Source organism: Scylla paramamosain, chromosome 33 (assembly GCF_035594125.1).
Source record: "Scylla paramamosain isolate STU-SP2022 chromosome 33, ASM3559412v1, whole genome shotgun sequence".
Taxonomy (NCBI): Eukaryota; Metazoa; Arthropoda; class Malacostraca; order Decapoda; family Portunidae; genus Scylla; species Scylla paramamosain.
In genome coordinates, this window is record NC_087183.1 from 7,714,868 (window position 1) to 7,728,345 (window position 13,478).

The window sequence follows — 13,478 nt, forward strand, 5'->3', positions numbered from 1 at the left end:
CTCTCTCTCTCTCTCTCTCTCTCTCTCTCTCTCTCTCTCTCTCTCTCTCTCTCTCTCTCTCTCTCTCTCTCAGCCTACACATCCACGAGTCACAAATTTGGATGTCTTTTTAACTTCCTAACGGTGTTTTTATTTTCTCTCTCTCTTTCTCTTTTCCCGCCAAACCTTCTAAAACACTGAAACTCTGTCTGTTTCTGTTTTTCTCACTCACAACAATTTGAACTGTTTTATTGGAGGAGTATCGAGGCACCGCTGCAACTAAATTGTCCAACCACTTTCATACTCTTTGTTTTATTGTGTGTGTGTGTGTGTGTGTGTGTGTGTGTGTGTGTGTGTGTGTTAAGAGGCGGGAGAATTAGCAATTAATCGGATTTTTGTGCGTGTCTTTCGCCAACTTCCTTTTCACGTAAAGGCGAAAAAAAAAAAAAAAAAAAAAAACAGCAAATGCAATTCTCGTCACCGCTTGATCTAAAACTTCGTCACATCTGGCTCTTTAAAATGGATGAATGCATTAATGAATAGATAAATTAATTTTGTAACATCCCACTCTAAAAGCTCTAAAGAGCTTTTCGCTCAACGAGTACAGCCATTTTAAAACCATCACAAAAATCCCATCCATCCTCTGGGGCAAGCATTTAGACCAACACACGATCAAAAGACGATGGATGCGAAAAGTTACCCAGGACAACTTTGTGATTCCCTTAGTAATGCAACGACCGCGGGGGGTAATTCACTTCACTTCTTTTTATAAGCTTTCCAGAACATTATCCTTTGTTATCCCTATTCTTGTATTCTACACTTTTTATATTCGGTTATAATCGACACTGTTTACACAGCTCAATAAACTCTCCAAAACTCATTAATGTCTCGTGTACTCGCCACGCCTGCTGCTCCTCGATGAACGTTTGATCACACAGCGCCACACTGACCATCAAGTTTGGCAATCATTATGATTGATGAGAAAATAACGCACTTTCTAATCTTCAAACAATGTCGGCCTCATTTTCAAACATGCCGACACACCCAATTTCTATGACCAAATACCAAGTTTGGAAAAACATATACATGGCAGTGTATGCAACACATCGTGCACGCAGTTCTTACCATCAGCACGCTGGGCCGATAACATTTAACAGAAATAAGAACAACTATATTTAAACAAAGAACGAGGTGCTCTCTAACCTAACCAAACCTAACCTAACGCACTTGACATCCAGTAAGCTCAGAGCCAAGGGTACACACCTGGAGCGAAACAACCACACCGCAGGAAAGAACCTCGGGTTGCCCAACTCGGCAACTCCGTAACAATGGGTGAAGAACACAAAGCTGCCACCAGCACTGATAGTAAAGTTGAGCTGCGTGAGTGCAACAAAAATTAGACAAAGTTGGCAAGAAAGTTACTGCGTTGCTTGAGGCGTTCGAAAGCTGTGGGAAAAACACCTTCCGTGCCACTGAAATCAGCGAGAAGAAAAGGAACGATGAGAAGGAAATAGTGGATTGCATCAAATACGTGTAAGAATCTATACCAAAAAAAATGTTAAGAGTAAAAAAAGGCTGAAGGTCAAAGGAACTGCATCGTTAACATTATCTTCCGATATGTGACAAATTCACTCTGACAGTTAAATTAACAAATTGAATTAAATACAATGCAAATTGGATCTAGAAGCGGAGGATTGGTAATAACATTATAGTGAGACAATTCAGATCGGCAGACCATAAGTACAGTGACTACACTCACTGATTACTGCCGGCCTGTCTTGAAATGCACCACTCGAGCACGGCAGCATGAAATAATGATATGCTTCCTGTGGATCAGCGAAGACCAGCACTGCAACACAGTCATGGAAAAGAAAGCGACGAAATGATTCAATTTAATGAATGAATAAGTGTAAGGAAATAAGTAACTAAGTAAGCAAGTATGCAACTTTATTATCACTTTCAATATACTTACAGCATGAAAATCTTCTTGGCGTAGACTTCATCCGTATGATTACAAAAGGGGGAATAAAATAAAACTTACAGACGAGAGAGAGAGAGAGAGAGAGAGAGAGAGAGAGAGAGAGAGAGAGAGAGAGAGAGAGAGAGAGAGAGAGAGAGATACATCAGCGTGAGTATAAAGTATAAAGTTTCATACTCATCGGGATAAGAGAATTTTTAAATCTACTAGAATGCATCATGGGAAGTGCTGATCTCTTGCACGATCCTAAAAAAAACTTATACTGGCAGTGCAACATCATTCATAAATTTTCTTATTTGTTTTATTACCATTATATTGTATACCTCATCGAAAGACTCAGTTGTGTAGCACAACCATTACCTCGGTGTGGAATTGACCTACCGTTTTTCTTTCTTTTCATTGTCATTATCATTTTTTTTTTTAGGAGGGGTGTATACTGAAGCTTTCGATGTTTGTCACTACTACTACTACTACTTCTTCTTCTATATTACTATTGCTACTACTACTACTGCCACTGCTGCTGCTGCTGCTGCTGATGATGATGATGATGATGATGATGATGATGATGATGATGGCTACTAATATTCCTATAACAACAACAGCAACAGCAGCATTAACAACTACTACTACTACTACTGTACTGCTACTACTACTAATACTACTATTACTTGTTACCACCACCACCACCACTACTGCTGCTGCTGCTGCTGCTGCTGGGGGTACTTCCGCGAATTAACGGGATCCGACCAATCATAACAGAGGACAGAAAGAACGAACGTAATGAGTCACAACCTGGATGATCATTCATTAATTGGATTCTCTCATCAGCGTAATTAATCCTCTTCGTCTCTTTGGCTCATTTTTTCCCTCAACCAATTTGCTTTCAGTCTGTGTTGTCGCGCTGCGTACCACTGCTTGCTTCTTACAGGCTGACCCTGCGACTGTTGTGCTTTCTCAGCTCTAACAAAGGTATCCGGTGCAAGCTTTGAGCATGCTTTCGAGGAGCAAGACTGACAGCAGGAGTGATGGCGTGGTTCAGACATTTTATAGGTTATAGTTCTCTCTCTCTCTCTCTCTCTCTCTCTCTCTCTCTCTCTCTCTCACCAAATAATTTAGGATTACTTAAATGAAGCAACAAGTGTTATACTCACATCAGCAATCAAAGGATTAAACACACACACACACACACACACACACACAACCCTGAAATAACCACAAAACACCTGGCCCAGAGCAGCTCGGTGGTGAGAGCATCAACAATGAACAAAAACCGTTGTGAATAACGCTGGTCCTTAATTTGATTGGTCGCCAGCCACGGGGTATCAGCGAGTCAAGCCGATTGGTTCGCAGCGCACCATTAATATGTAGGTAATTGATGCCTCCAGTTGAGAATTTCATCGCCAGGTTCACGAGGGACGCATGACTCACGAAGAGTGTACGGGACTGCTTCGAGAGAGTATCGGGACGTGGGAACCAAACCGAATCTCCATCCTGGTCTCTCTTGTGACTAAATTTTTACGGGATACGAAGGAACTGGTTATAAATACTAAACAGATAGATAAATGAATAAAAAAATAATAAACGTCATCATCATCTCCCTTTCACGCTCACCAGAATCTCGTAACACGCTCATATTCAGGACTTGTTACATCGTTCACTTCATTTCTTTACACAAAATCGACGTGAAATTTCAAGCGGTACAAAACATCCTGCATCACTCTGGCACCAGCACTCGTATCTCGTTAAGTCTCAGTTTCCAGTTTCGACATATTTCAAATCCCCAAACTATTCTCGTGGCCTTTAATGAAACACGAGGTCAAGGGTCTCGCCGAGCTAAAGATAATTCTGGTAAGTATCGAGGCGGCAAGCACAGAGAAGGTTAGTTTGAGTCAGTCTTCTCTGCACTGCCTTTTGTGAACTCCACTCGTTGTTAGTGAAGATTAGTGTCACCAAACAGCCAAAGCCCATATTCTCTCACCATTTATTTTCCAAGGCCACAGAGATGATTAGCCGGGTTCTCAAGAGTGTTTCTCCTGTTTATAATATAGAAACCTTGTTAATCTGTCACTAGAACAATAAAACATCCTTAAAAATGCATGTAACTTCAACTAGAGCCTTTTGAATATAGTGGTGTGGCGTAGAAGTGTTTCAGAATATGGTCCCAGGAAAGGATCTAGAAGGTTGTTGGCGTTCGAGAGGTCTGCTGGTGCTTGTTATCCTTTGTAATCCTTTGTAGCCCTGTAGGTAAGGCAGCCAATCAGGTGGAGACAAGAAACAAAGGTCGAACACACGAGTTAGAAAAAGAAAACGGAGAATGACTAAAAGGATAAAGAAGTACAAGAGAAGACGTGAAGGGTGGGAAGAAGAAAGAAAAGGAGAATGAAAAGAAAAAGGAGAATGAAAAGAATGAAAAGAAGGAAAAGGAGAATGAAAAAAAGAAAAGAAAAAGAACAAGAACTGGAAAAAGAAAAGATGAAGAAAAAAGGAGGAGGAGAACCAAACAGCTGCACTCATCCACAAATCTCACTACAAGATCGTGAAACAAGCGATCAGCAGCAGTCACTCCAATAACACAGAACAAAAAAATCTTTAATCTCCTTGTAAAGACGAAAACAAGTGACCAGTGACAATTAGAAGCATAAAAACAAAAAAGACGACTCTAATCTCGCCATAGGAGACTGAAACAAGCGGTCAGCAGCAGTCACGCCAATAGAACTGAGGAAAAACCTAATATCTTAAGAAAATGAACAGCTGACGGCGCAATCAAACAAGAGAACATCAGAGAAGCAGGTGCGACGGGAACACACACACACACACACACACACACACTGGCAGTTTAAGGGTTAAACACCAATTAAACACAGCTTTAAGACTTGTCTCTGATCGCCACCACACACACACAGACACACACACACACACACACACACAGAGCAGTTAACCTTGTGGGAGTGTAGTGTTAGCATCACACCACCACACCATACCATACCACACGACACCACCACCACCACCACCATCGTCACACACCACCACCAGACACCACCACACCACACCACGGTATCCTTGGCGCCCCGACCTGACCAGCCCAGCGGAGCCCCACCAAGCCCCTGCGACCCCAGCCCCGTCCCGCCGCACCTAAAGTAACAATTTCCCGTCACATATTTAGCCTAATTTCGAGGGTTTTGCAGGTGTTTCCAAGTGATTTAAAGGCTCGCTGTGTAGGAGTAGCTGGAGGAGGTTGAAATGGAGGGGAGAGGAGGAACGGATTTTTAAAGATGTTTTTACGGTTCTAGCGACAGATTAACAAGATTTATATGTTATTAATAGGGGAAACACTTTTGAGAACCTGCCTTGTCATTTCTGTGGCCTTAGTCGTGATGAGAGAGCAAAGTGTTTCAGAATACGGTCTCCTGTCCACCAGCACCCCGCCCACCGCGACACCTCCAGCCCGTAAACGCCCGCAAGCCGCAGCAATCAGTTCATAATTGACTCAGACTGGCTATATAATTCAATGCAGGTCTTTGCGCACGAGTCGAATTGAAGAGCTTGTGTCACCGGGGGGATAGAGAGAGAGAGAGAGAGAGAGAGAGAGAGAGACTCGGAATTTGTGTAGGTGTTGTCCTCCGTGACATTCTCTCTCTCTCTCTCTCTCTCTCTCTCTCTCTCTCTCTCTCTCTCTCTCTCTCTCTCTCTCTCTCTCTCTCTCTCTCTCATCGCTTCCCATTTCACCCGCAATCTGTTCATGCCATGCCTTACTGGCCTATCTCTCTCTCTCTCTCTCTCTCTCTCTCTCTCTCTCTCTCTCTCTCTCTCTCTCTCTCTCTCTCTCTCTCTCTCTCTCTCTCTCTCTCTCTTTGTGACAATTACACCAATCATATGCGCAAAGTGAGTTAGGCATCAACCATTTCCAACCCTCTCTTTGTGTCTGTCTGTCTGTGTCTGCATAAGTGTATGTATGTCTGTACGTATGTATGTATGCCTGCCTGTCTGTCTGTCTGTTTCTATGTCTCCCTGTCTGTCTGTATATGTTTCCCTGTCCGTCCGTCTGTCTGTCTGTGTTTCGTTTTCTGTTTGTCTATCTGTGTGTTTGTGTGTTCCCTTGCCTGTCTGTCTGTATGTCTCTTGGGTCTCTATCTATATGTCCCGTGTGTATTGATGCTCTCTCTCTCTCTCTCTCTCTCTCTCTCTCTCTCTCTCTCTCTCTCTCTCTCTCTCTCTCTCTCTCTCTCTCTCTCTCTCTCTCTCTCTCTCTCTCTCTCTCTCTCTCTCTCTCTCTCTCTCTCTCTCTCTCTCTCTGTGTGTGTGTGTGTGTGTGTGTGTGTGTGTGTGTGTGTGTGTGTGTGTGTGTGTATCTAGAAGAGAAAAAAAGAGACGGATATATATATATATATATATATATATATATATATATATATATATATATATATATATATATATATATATATATATATATATATACACGTGCAGAAGAGAGGAGGAGGAGGAGGAGGAGGAGGAGGAGGAAGAGGAGGAGGAGAAGGAGGAGGAATTATTGGTTTTCTTATTTTTTCCTGATTAAAATGGAAATTACTTCATGCCATTTTACGTAATAATATAATTAGTTGTAACTCTTCCCCCACCGTTAAATTCTGACTATATCACTATATTTTATTCTTCCTACATACACACCTCTCTCTCTCTCTCTCTCTCTCTCTCTCTCTCTCTCTCTCTCTCTCTCTCTCTCTCTCTCTCTCTCTCTCTCTCTCAAGCTTTTTTTTTGCTTCCTGTCTCATTTATTTTCTCTTCATGTGAAATTGTTTTTTGTCCTTTGTTTTTCCCTGCTTCGCCTCGTCGTTTGTCTTGTGTCCCTCGCTGTTCTTTCTCTCCTTTCTTCCTCCTCACTCACGCACGCCGCGCCGCCTCGCCATCACTAAGAATCATCTGCCCCAAACTGCCCAATAGTGGCGACTCTCTCTCTCTCTCTCTCTCTCTCTCACTCTCTCTCTCTCTCTCTCTCTCTCTCTCTCTCTCTCTCTCTCTCTCTCACCATTGAGCACGTGCACGCGCAGCCAGGAGGGCGCGGTGTTGGAGGGCGCGCACGTGTAGTTGCCGGAGTCTGAGGGCCGCGCGTCCTGGATCAGTAGGAAGCCCCGCGTGACGTTGCCGCGCTCCGTCACCACCGTCACGCCACCCCGCGGGGACTCGTAGTTCACCACCTGCAGGCACAGAGAGCAGGGGAGGGGGCGGGAGTGAGTGGGCCAAGAGGAGTTTGAAGGGGCTGAGATTGGTCTGAGGGAGTTGACAAATGACTGAAAGGTGTTAAGGGAGGAGTAGTCCCTGGAAAGGTATATAACTAAGCTGGAAGGGGAAGGAATGGGATATGAGAGGGATGGCAGAGGCTGTAGGGAAGCTGAATGGTCTTGAATGGGAACTGAGAGGAGGCTGAGAGGAGACTGAAGGGCTGAGAGAAGACTGAGAGGCTGAAAGAAGGCTGAACGGGATAAGACTGGTCTGTGGGAGTTGACAGAGATGGTCGAAACGGTTAATGTGTTGTTGGAATGGACTGTGACGTTTCTGGAAGAAGCCACGAGAGGGCTGTGAAAGCTTACATTATGACTGGAAGGGGCTCCAAGTAAGTATGGATCTGTTACGTGGCTACAAGATGACGCAAGGGATTAGAACGTGTTAGACCGGTCCTGGAAAAAGGTAAAATGAGTCTGAAGGGGCCTGTAGACACTATAAGTTTGTGGAAAGTGCTATAAGGATCTTTAAATGGACTGAAAGGGTATAAGAGGGGCTGAATGAAGCTAATGGATCTGAGGGGCGCCTGGGAGATGGTGAGAGGAAGGTGGTGTGCTAAGGGGGTCAAACTTACGAGCTAGCAATATAGGAAGCAAGCGGCTGAATTTATGAGCTGCATCTACGCACTAACACCTCTCTCTCTCTCTCTCTCTCTCTCTCTCTCTCTCTCTCTCTCTCTCTCTCTCTCTCTCTCTCTCTCTCTCTCTCGCTTTTTCGTCACGCAATGAGCCAGAAATTACTGTCAAAAATGAGGCACAACACAAGGCAGGGAAAACAAGTGTTGCGCCACATTAACCTCAGTAATTGACAGGTAAGAAGGATGCGCTGCTCTCCCTTGCGGCGCTAAGTGGCAAAAAGAGCGAGAGCGAGTGAAGCAGCAACTCATGTCTGGCCGATCATTTAACTATTCATCGTGTTTATCTGTTCCATGAAGCCTCACACGTGGATTCTAAATGTAAAGAATGATGTGAGGGCGTGTGTGACTCCTCCCTTATTGTATTCAGTTGTCTTACACCACGATTATAGTAAAAACCCACTTAAAATAATTGAGGATTTTCCAGGTTAACATGCTAGGATACAGAGACAACAAAACATGGAATTAGTGCAATGTCAAGGGATTTCCTGCTGGTCTGATTGAGAGCAGCTTTTTCCTAAGTGGTGATTGCGACACAGCCACCATTACCGCCACCACCACCAGTGAGTGAGTGCTGCGCATGGTGTTCACGCGCGGCGCCCCAGGATTCTCGACACCCGGACCATGATGGGTGGCTGGCTGGAGCACCACGGAAAGCCGGTGTCTCTGCTCCATGTGAGGACGAATGGCGTTGGATTGCCGAGTGGCCGCCTGCCCCCTTGCTGTCCCTCCCCACGGTGCCTTCCTCCATTTAATTGGTAACACTGCCATCTCCTGCCACACACACAACAGTGCAACTTTCTATACGACTCATCCTATCAAGTAATCTCTTAAGCTTCCAAAGTTAAATCAAGTTGTACTCTTCGGTTAATGCATGACAGTGTAGAGCGTTATAGTTACTTGTACATTACTACAGTCTGTTGCAAACTTCACAATACCTCTACTTGCCCTCAAGATAATCCACATTCTTGGCAGTAAGGTGCCTTTGTTGTCCACGCCCCTCCCCCCTTAGAGTTAATTTAGAGTGATTCATCTGTGGGTCTCCAGCAGCCACGGAGAGTGCTGGGAGTGGAGGGAGTGTTGGGGCGAGGCGAAGCATTAAAAAACCGAACCAAAACTGAGAAGACAAGCTTGCTGATCCACATAAGGGAGCGATGTTTGGTACCATCCAGAAGAGAGGCAACAAACGCACTAAACACAGTTACATCTTCCCTCACACCTGATTTCCTTCTAATCATCCCTGCCATTCTCTTCACCATCATCAAGCAGCGGTGTTTGCTTCCATCAGAGAGAGACAGCAACCATAATAACATTGACATCTTACCTTACACCTCCCTTTACTTCCCTTTAACACATTCCGTCTATTTCCTCCCCTTCCCTCTCCCTCACAAAACTTGCTACTTTAATCTATCCCTCACATCACCTTCCCTCATCCTTCCTCTTACTTCCCCGTAGACAGACGATACAAAGACACGACTCTCGCCACGTCTACGTAATGAAAACCAATAACAGACAAAGAGTACTTCATCCCAGCCCAGCAAGTCTTATCTCAGGCACGAGGTATTGCTGGTGTCAACAATGGCGACGGGTGGGTAAGAGTGTGGACCCAGTGGTAGCATTCTTTGTCAGTGTCAGAAGAGGGTGCAGTAAGAAGCCACCTGCCTACTCATTACTGCGCTGAGGACACTCTCACGCACCTTCAAGTACCTCTGTCTACTTGAACCACATATTGTATTCCAGGTGTTTTGGTCAGAGAGGTGTAACGGATGCAAACAATTTGGTTGGTTAATTTGGTTTGTACAAGAATTCTGCAAACTGTATTTACCGTCTATGTTAATGTACTTCTGGTTTGTCTATATATTGACTAGTACTATTTAAATACCAAGATCCCGTGTGTGTGTGTGTGTGTGTGTGTGTGTGTGTGTGTGTGTGTGTGTGTGTGTGTGTGTGTGTGTGTGTGTGTGTGTGTGTGTGTGTGTACGTACCTGGCCGTTGTGGTACCAAAAGATGTAGGCGGAAGGCTCCGAGGTGTGGGTGACGGTGCAGGTGAGGTTGATGGTGGAGCCTCTGTCCACGTGCATGTCTGGGGCGCCCACGATGCTGGCACTGGGGGCGGCTGAAGGGAGGAAACGAGGCAAAGTGAGTGGTAGTCGGAGAGAGAGGCATATTATTTACGGCGCGTGGGAAGGTGAGGTGAAGGGAGAGTGTGCGGGGGATTGCTGCTGAAGTATGGACGACTGGTGGGTGAGAGGGTTAATTGGTGAGTGCACGAGTTAGAGTGAGAGGTGGAAAAAAGATAGGGAAGAATTAGAAACTGGAGAGAGAAAGAGAGAGAGAGAGGAAGAGAGAGAGAAAGGTGAGGGAAAGACAAATACAAAGAAAGGCAAATGGACAGACAAAACAGACAGACAGAAGGACAGATAGATAAATAGAGATTGACAGACAATCAGACAAAAGACAAAGGAAGAGAAATACAGGCAGAAAAGAAGAGACAAACAAACAAACAAAAAAAAAAAAAGCAGAGACAGGAGGAGGGACGGTCAGACGAAGAGACAGACAAACAGACCGCACTTGCTCAAACAAATATACCTCCCCTCCCCCATAAAACACACACACACACACACACACACACACACACACACACACACACACACCGTACACGCTGAGGCGCATGCTGTAGGTCGGCGGGACACACACACACACACACACACACACACACACACACACACACACACACACTCACCGTACACGCTGAGGCGCATGCTGTAGGTCGGCGGGACACACACACACACACACACACACACTCACCGTACACGCTGAGACGCACACTGTAGGTCAGCACGGGTCGGCGGGACACTTGGCAGTCGTACAGCCCAGAGTCTCGCTCCTGCGCGTAGCGAAGCTTGAGGATCCAGTCCCGCGATGCGGCGGCGTGCACCACCTCGAAGCGCTGGTCCGTGGTGTACGTGTACGTGCCCACCGTCAGGATGTGCAGGTCCCGCCGCCTGATCCACGATACCTGAGGGGAGCGTGTACGTGTGTAAGTGTGTGAACGAGTTTGCTGAGTAGCTATGTATCACTCAGGATATAGGAAGAGTGTTATCCATGTGTAAGTGTACAAGTGTGTGTGTGTGTGTGTGTGTGTGTGTGTGTGTGTGTGTGTGTGTGTGTGTGTGTGTGTGTGTGTTTCCGACAAGGGACGCCAGTGCACGAGAGGTGGGATGGGTTGGTTGACGGTGAGGGGCGAGATGGGTGGTGAGGGGTGCGGGTCGGGGAAGAGGGGAGTAAAAGGATGAACAGGGCAGGGGAGGGTAGGGGTGTGGTGAGAGAGAGGGAGATGAGAATGGGAATAGTAATGGAAATAAGAGGGAAAGGAAATAGAGAGGAGAGAGGGGAAGGAAAGTGGATGGAAAAAGAGGGAAGAGAAGATATGGGAAAGGGAAGGGAAGTGGAGGGGAAAGCAAAGAGTCAGGGAGAAATGGAGGAGAAAGAAGGGGACGGGAGAGTATGTAATGAAGTGAAGAGATAAGGGGGAAGGCACCACCACCACCACCACCACCACCACCACCACCACCATCAACCACCACCACCACCAGAGTAAGTGAGTCTGTATTCGGAATCTGCGTCATTTTTTAGTAATTTAATTTGAGCTGTGACGAATGGACGCCATTTTTTTACCCAATTGCGAAGAATGACATGCGGGAAAAAAAAAGCGGAGGTAGGGAAGCATATACATTTTTTCCCCCGAGACAAATGCGCAAAAAGAATCAGAAAAGTGAAAAATATATATACTGAATTTTTGCAGGAACAGGATATAAGTGTATTAATAGATTCCGGGTAGAAAATTACCTTCAAATAAGGATCTCTGAGAAAACTTAAAATACTTCCAGGCAGCGAGACCATACGAGGGAAAATATCACGGCGGGGACCATATGATTACACCAGCACGTGGCAACACCACCACCTGATACAGATAAGGCGCGCTGAGAGGCAGGACTGGCGAGGAAACAAGGAGTGATAAAGAACACGAAAGAAGAGTAGCAGCCCCAGGCAAGAGGTGGTACAAGCGTGGGGTGAGAGAAAGAGGAGGACGGATTCGGTGTAGTTAGTAATTCAGCCACAATTTCGGTCCATTAAGAGCCATTACACACAGCGGGTAGTGAGGTCATCCTGCAGCGCCGGGAGTTACCTGTTAATTAGCGCTGCCCAGGTGAGCACAGGAGCCTGACCCTTACTGTGAAGCGCGGTGGGGGGCCCTAGAACATGGGTGGGCGGTATGGAGGTGAGGATGGAGTGGATATGACAAGGGTGGAATGCAATACATGTTTGCAGTGTCAGGCGGCGTCAGGGAGGGAGGCGGGGCAAGGGGGACGGGGTGCGCCACCCACTCCTTTCTGCCTGTCTCATTGGTGTTGGGGACAGGCAGGGGCAGCGTGGGTGTGGGTGGGAGAAGGGGTATGAGGCTGGGGGTTGATATGCCTTGCGAAGGTATGGCTGAGATGTGAGGAAGATGAACACAGGAGGCGTTCACAGTATGGGTGGAGCAGAACAGATGGTGTGCAGATGCCGCACACTGTAGCGTTACGTAGGCAGGTGTACCTGTGTAGCGACCCCAGCGGTACACCACGCGGCGCCGGCAGTACGTAGTGGTGGAGGTTTGCCTCCTTCCGTACTCGCGCCCAGGTGGTGCACCACACTAAGTGGACTGTATGTACAGTGCAGGGATAAGGTGCAACAACAGGTACACATCCACACCGGCACACAGATACTCACGCTGCCGCCGCCCAGGTGGTGCACCACGCAGTGCAGGTAGGCGGTGCCGCCCGACAGGCTGGACACGCTGCGGGGCGCCGCCTCGTCGAACACAGGCTGCAGGGGGCCGGGGGGTGCCGCGCCCCTGCCGCCCAGGTCCATCAGCGGTTCGATGGGCGCCACCGGCCGGCTGCTGCTGTCGTCCAGGCGCGCCTGTACGTCCGCACGCCGCGCGCCTGTAACATGTTAGGCCTATGAACACACACATACACGCGCAGACAGACAGACAGACAGACAGACAGACACACACACACACACACACACACACACACACACACACAGTACTTTGCATGTACACTTTGTAAGAAGCGGCGTTCCCCACAAACACAACCACACCCACCCAGTCTGCACCCTCCATCAGCAAGTTCTTTGAGACGCCAAGTGACGTCACACCCAGCAAGAGATAAGACGAGATGAGAGATAAGCTGCCTCACTGTGTACTTCACAAGGCAGCTCGCGGCATTCCGCCCAGAGTACACACACACACACACACACACACACACACACACACACACACACACACACACAAACACACACACACACAAACACGACCTATGGACCACTCCGTCTCGCTAACACCTCAAAGCAATAACAGAGATGACGACAATCCAGAAAAATATCGTGAAAATACACCACCGCGCCCCGCCTGAGTGTTTACATCGCGGCGCCACTTTCTTTGAAGGCAGAGAAGGGAGGACTCGTGTATTCCGCGGCCCGACCCCTTTCACTCGCTACCGCCGCTTCATTTTACCGGCAAAAGCCAATGAATGTATCCTCTCCCTCCTTGACGTGGCTACT

General features: G+C 46.9%; 1 protein-coding gene across 2 annotated transcripts in view; it reads right to left on the reverse strand.

Moving 5' to 3' along the window:
- The window catches only part of LOC135089583 (zwei Ig domain protein zig-8-like), a 53,113-nt gene that overhangs the window by 597 nt on the left and 39,038 nt on the right, over window positions 1-13,478 (reverse strand). The window contains exons 4-8 of one of the 2 annotated variants that reach the window (XM_063985353.1): window positions 12,642-12,856; window positions 10,677-10,887; window positions 9,854-9,984; window positions 6,981-7,149; window positions 2,341-4,195 (exon numbers count right to left, since the gene is read on the reverse strand). In XM_063985353.1, the coding sequence (XP_063841423.1) occupies window positions 4,131-4,195; window positions 6,981-7,149; window positions 9,854-9,984; window positions 10,677-10,887; window positions 12,642-12,856 (791 nt within the window). In that variant the 3' untranslated portion in view covers window positions 2,341-4,130. Of the gene's footprint in view, window positions 1-2,340; window positions 4,196-6,980; window positions 7,150-9,853; window positions 9,985-10,676; window positions 10,888-12,641; window positions 12,857-13,478 lie in introns of those variants that run through there. The other variant, XM_063985352.1, reaches the window with a different exon arrangement.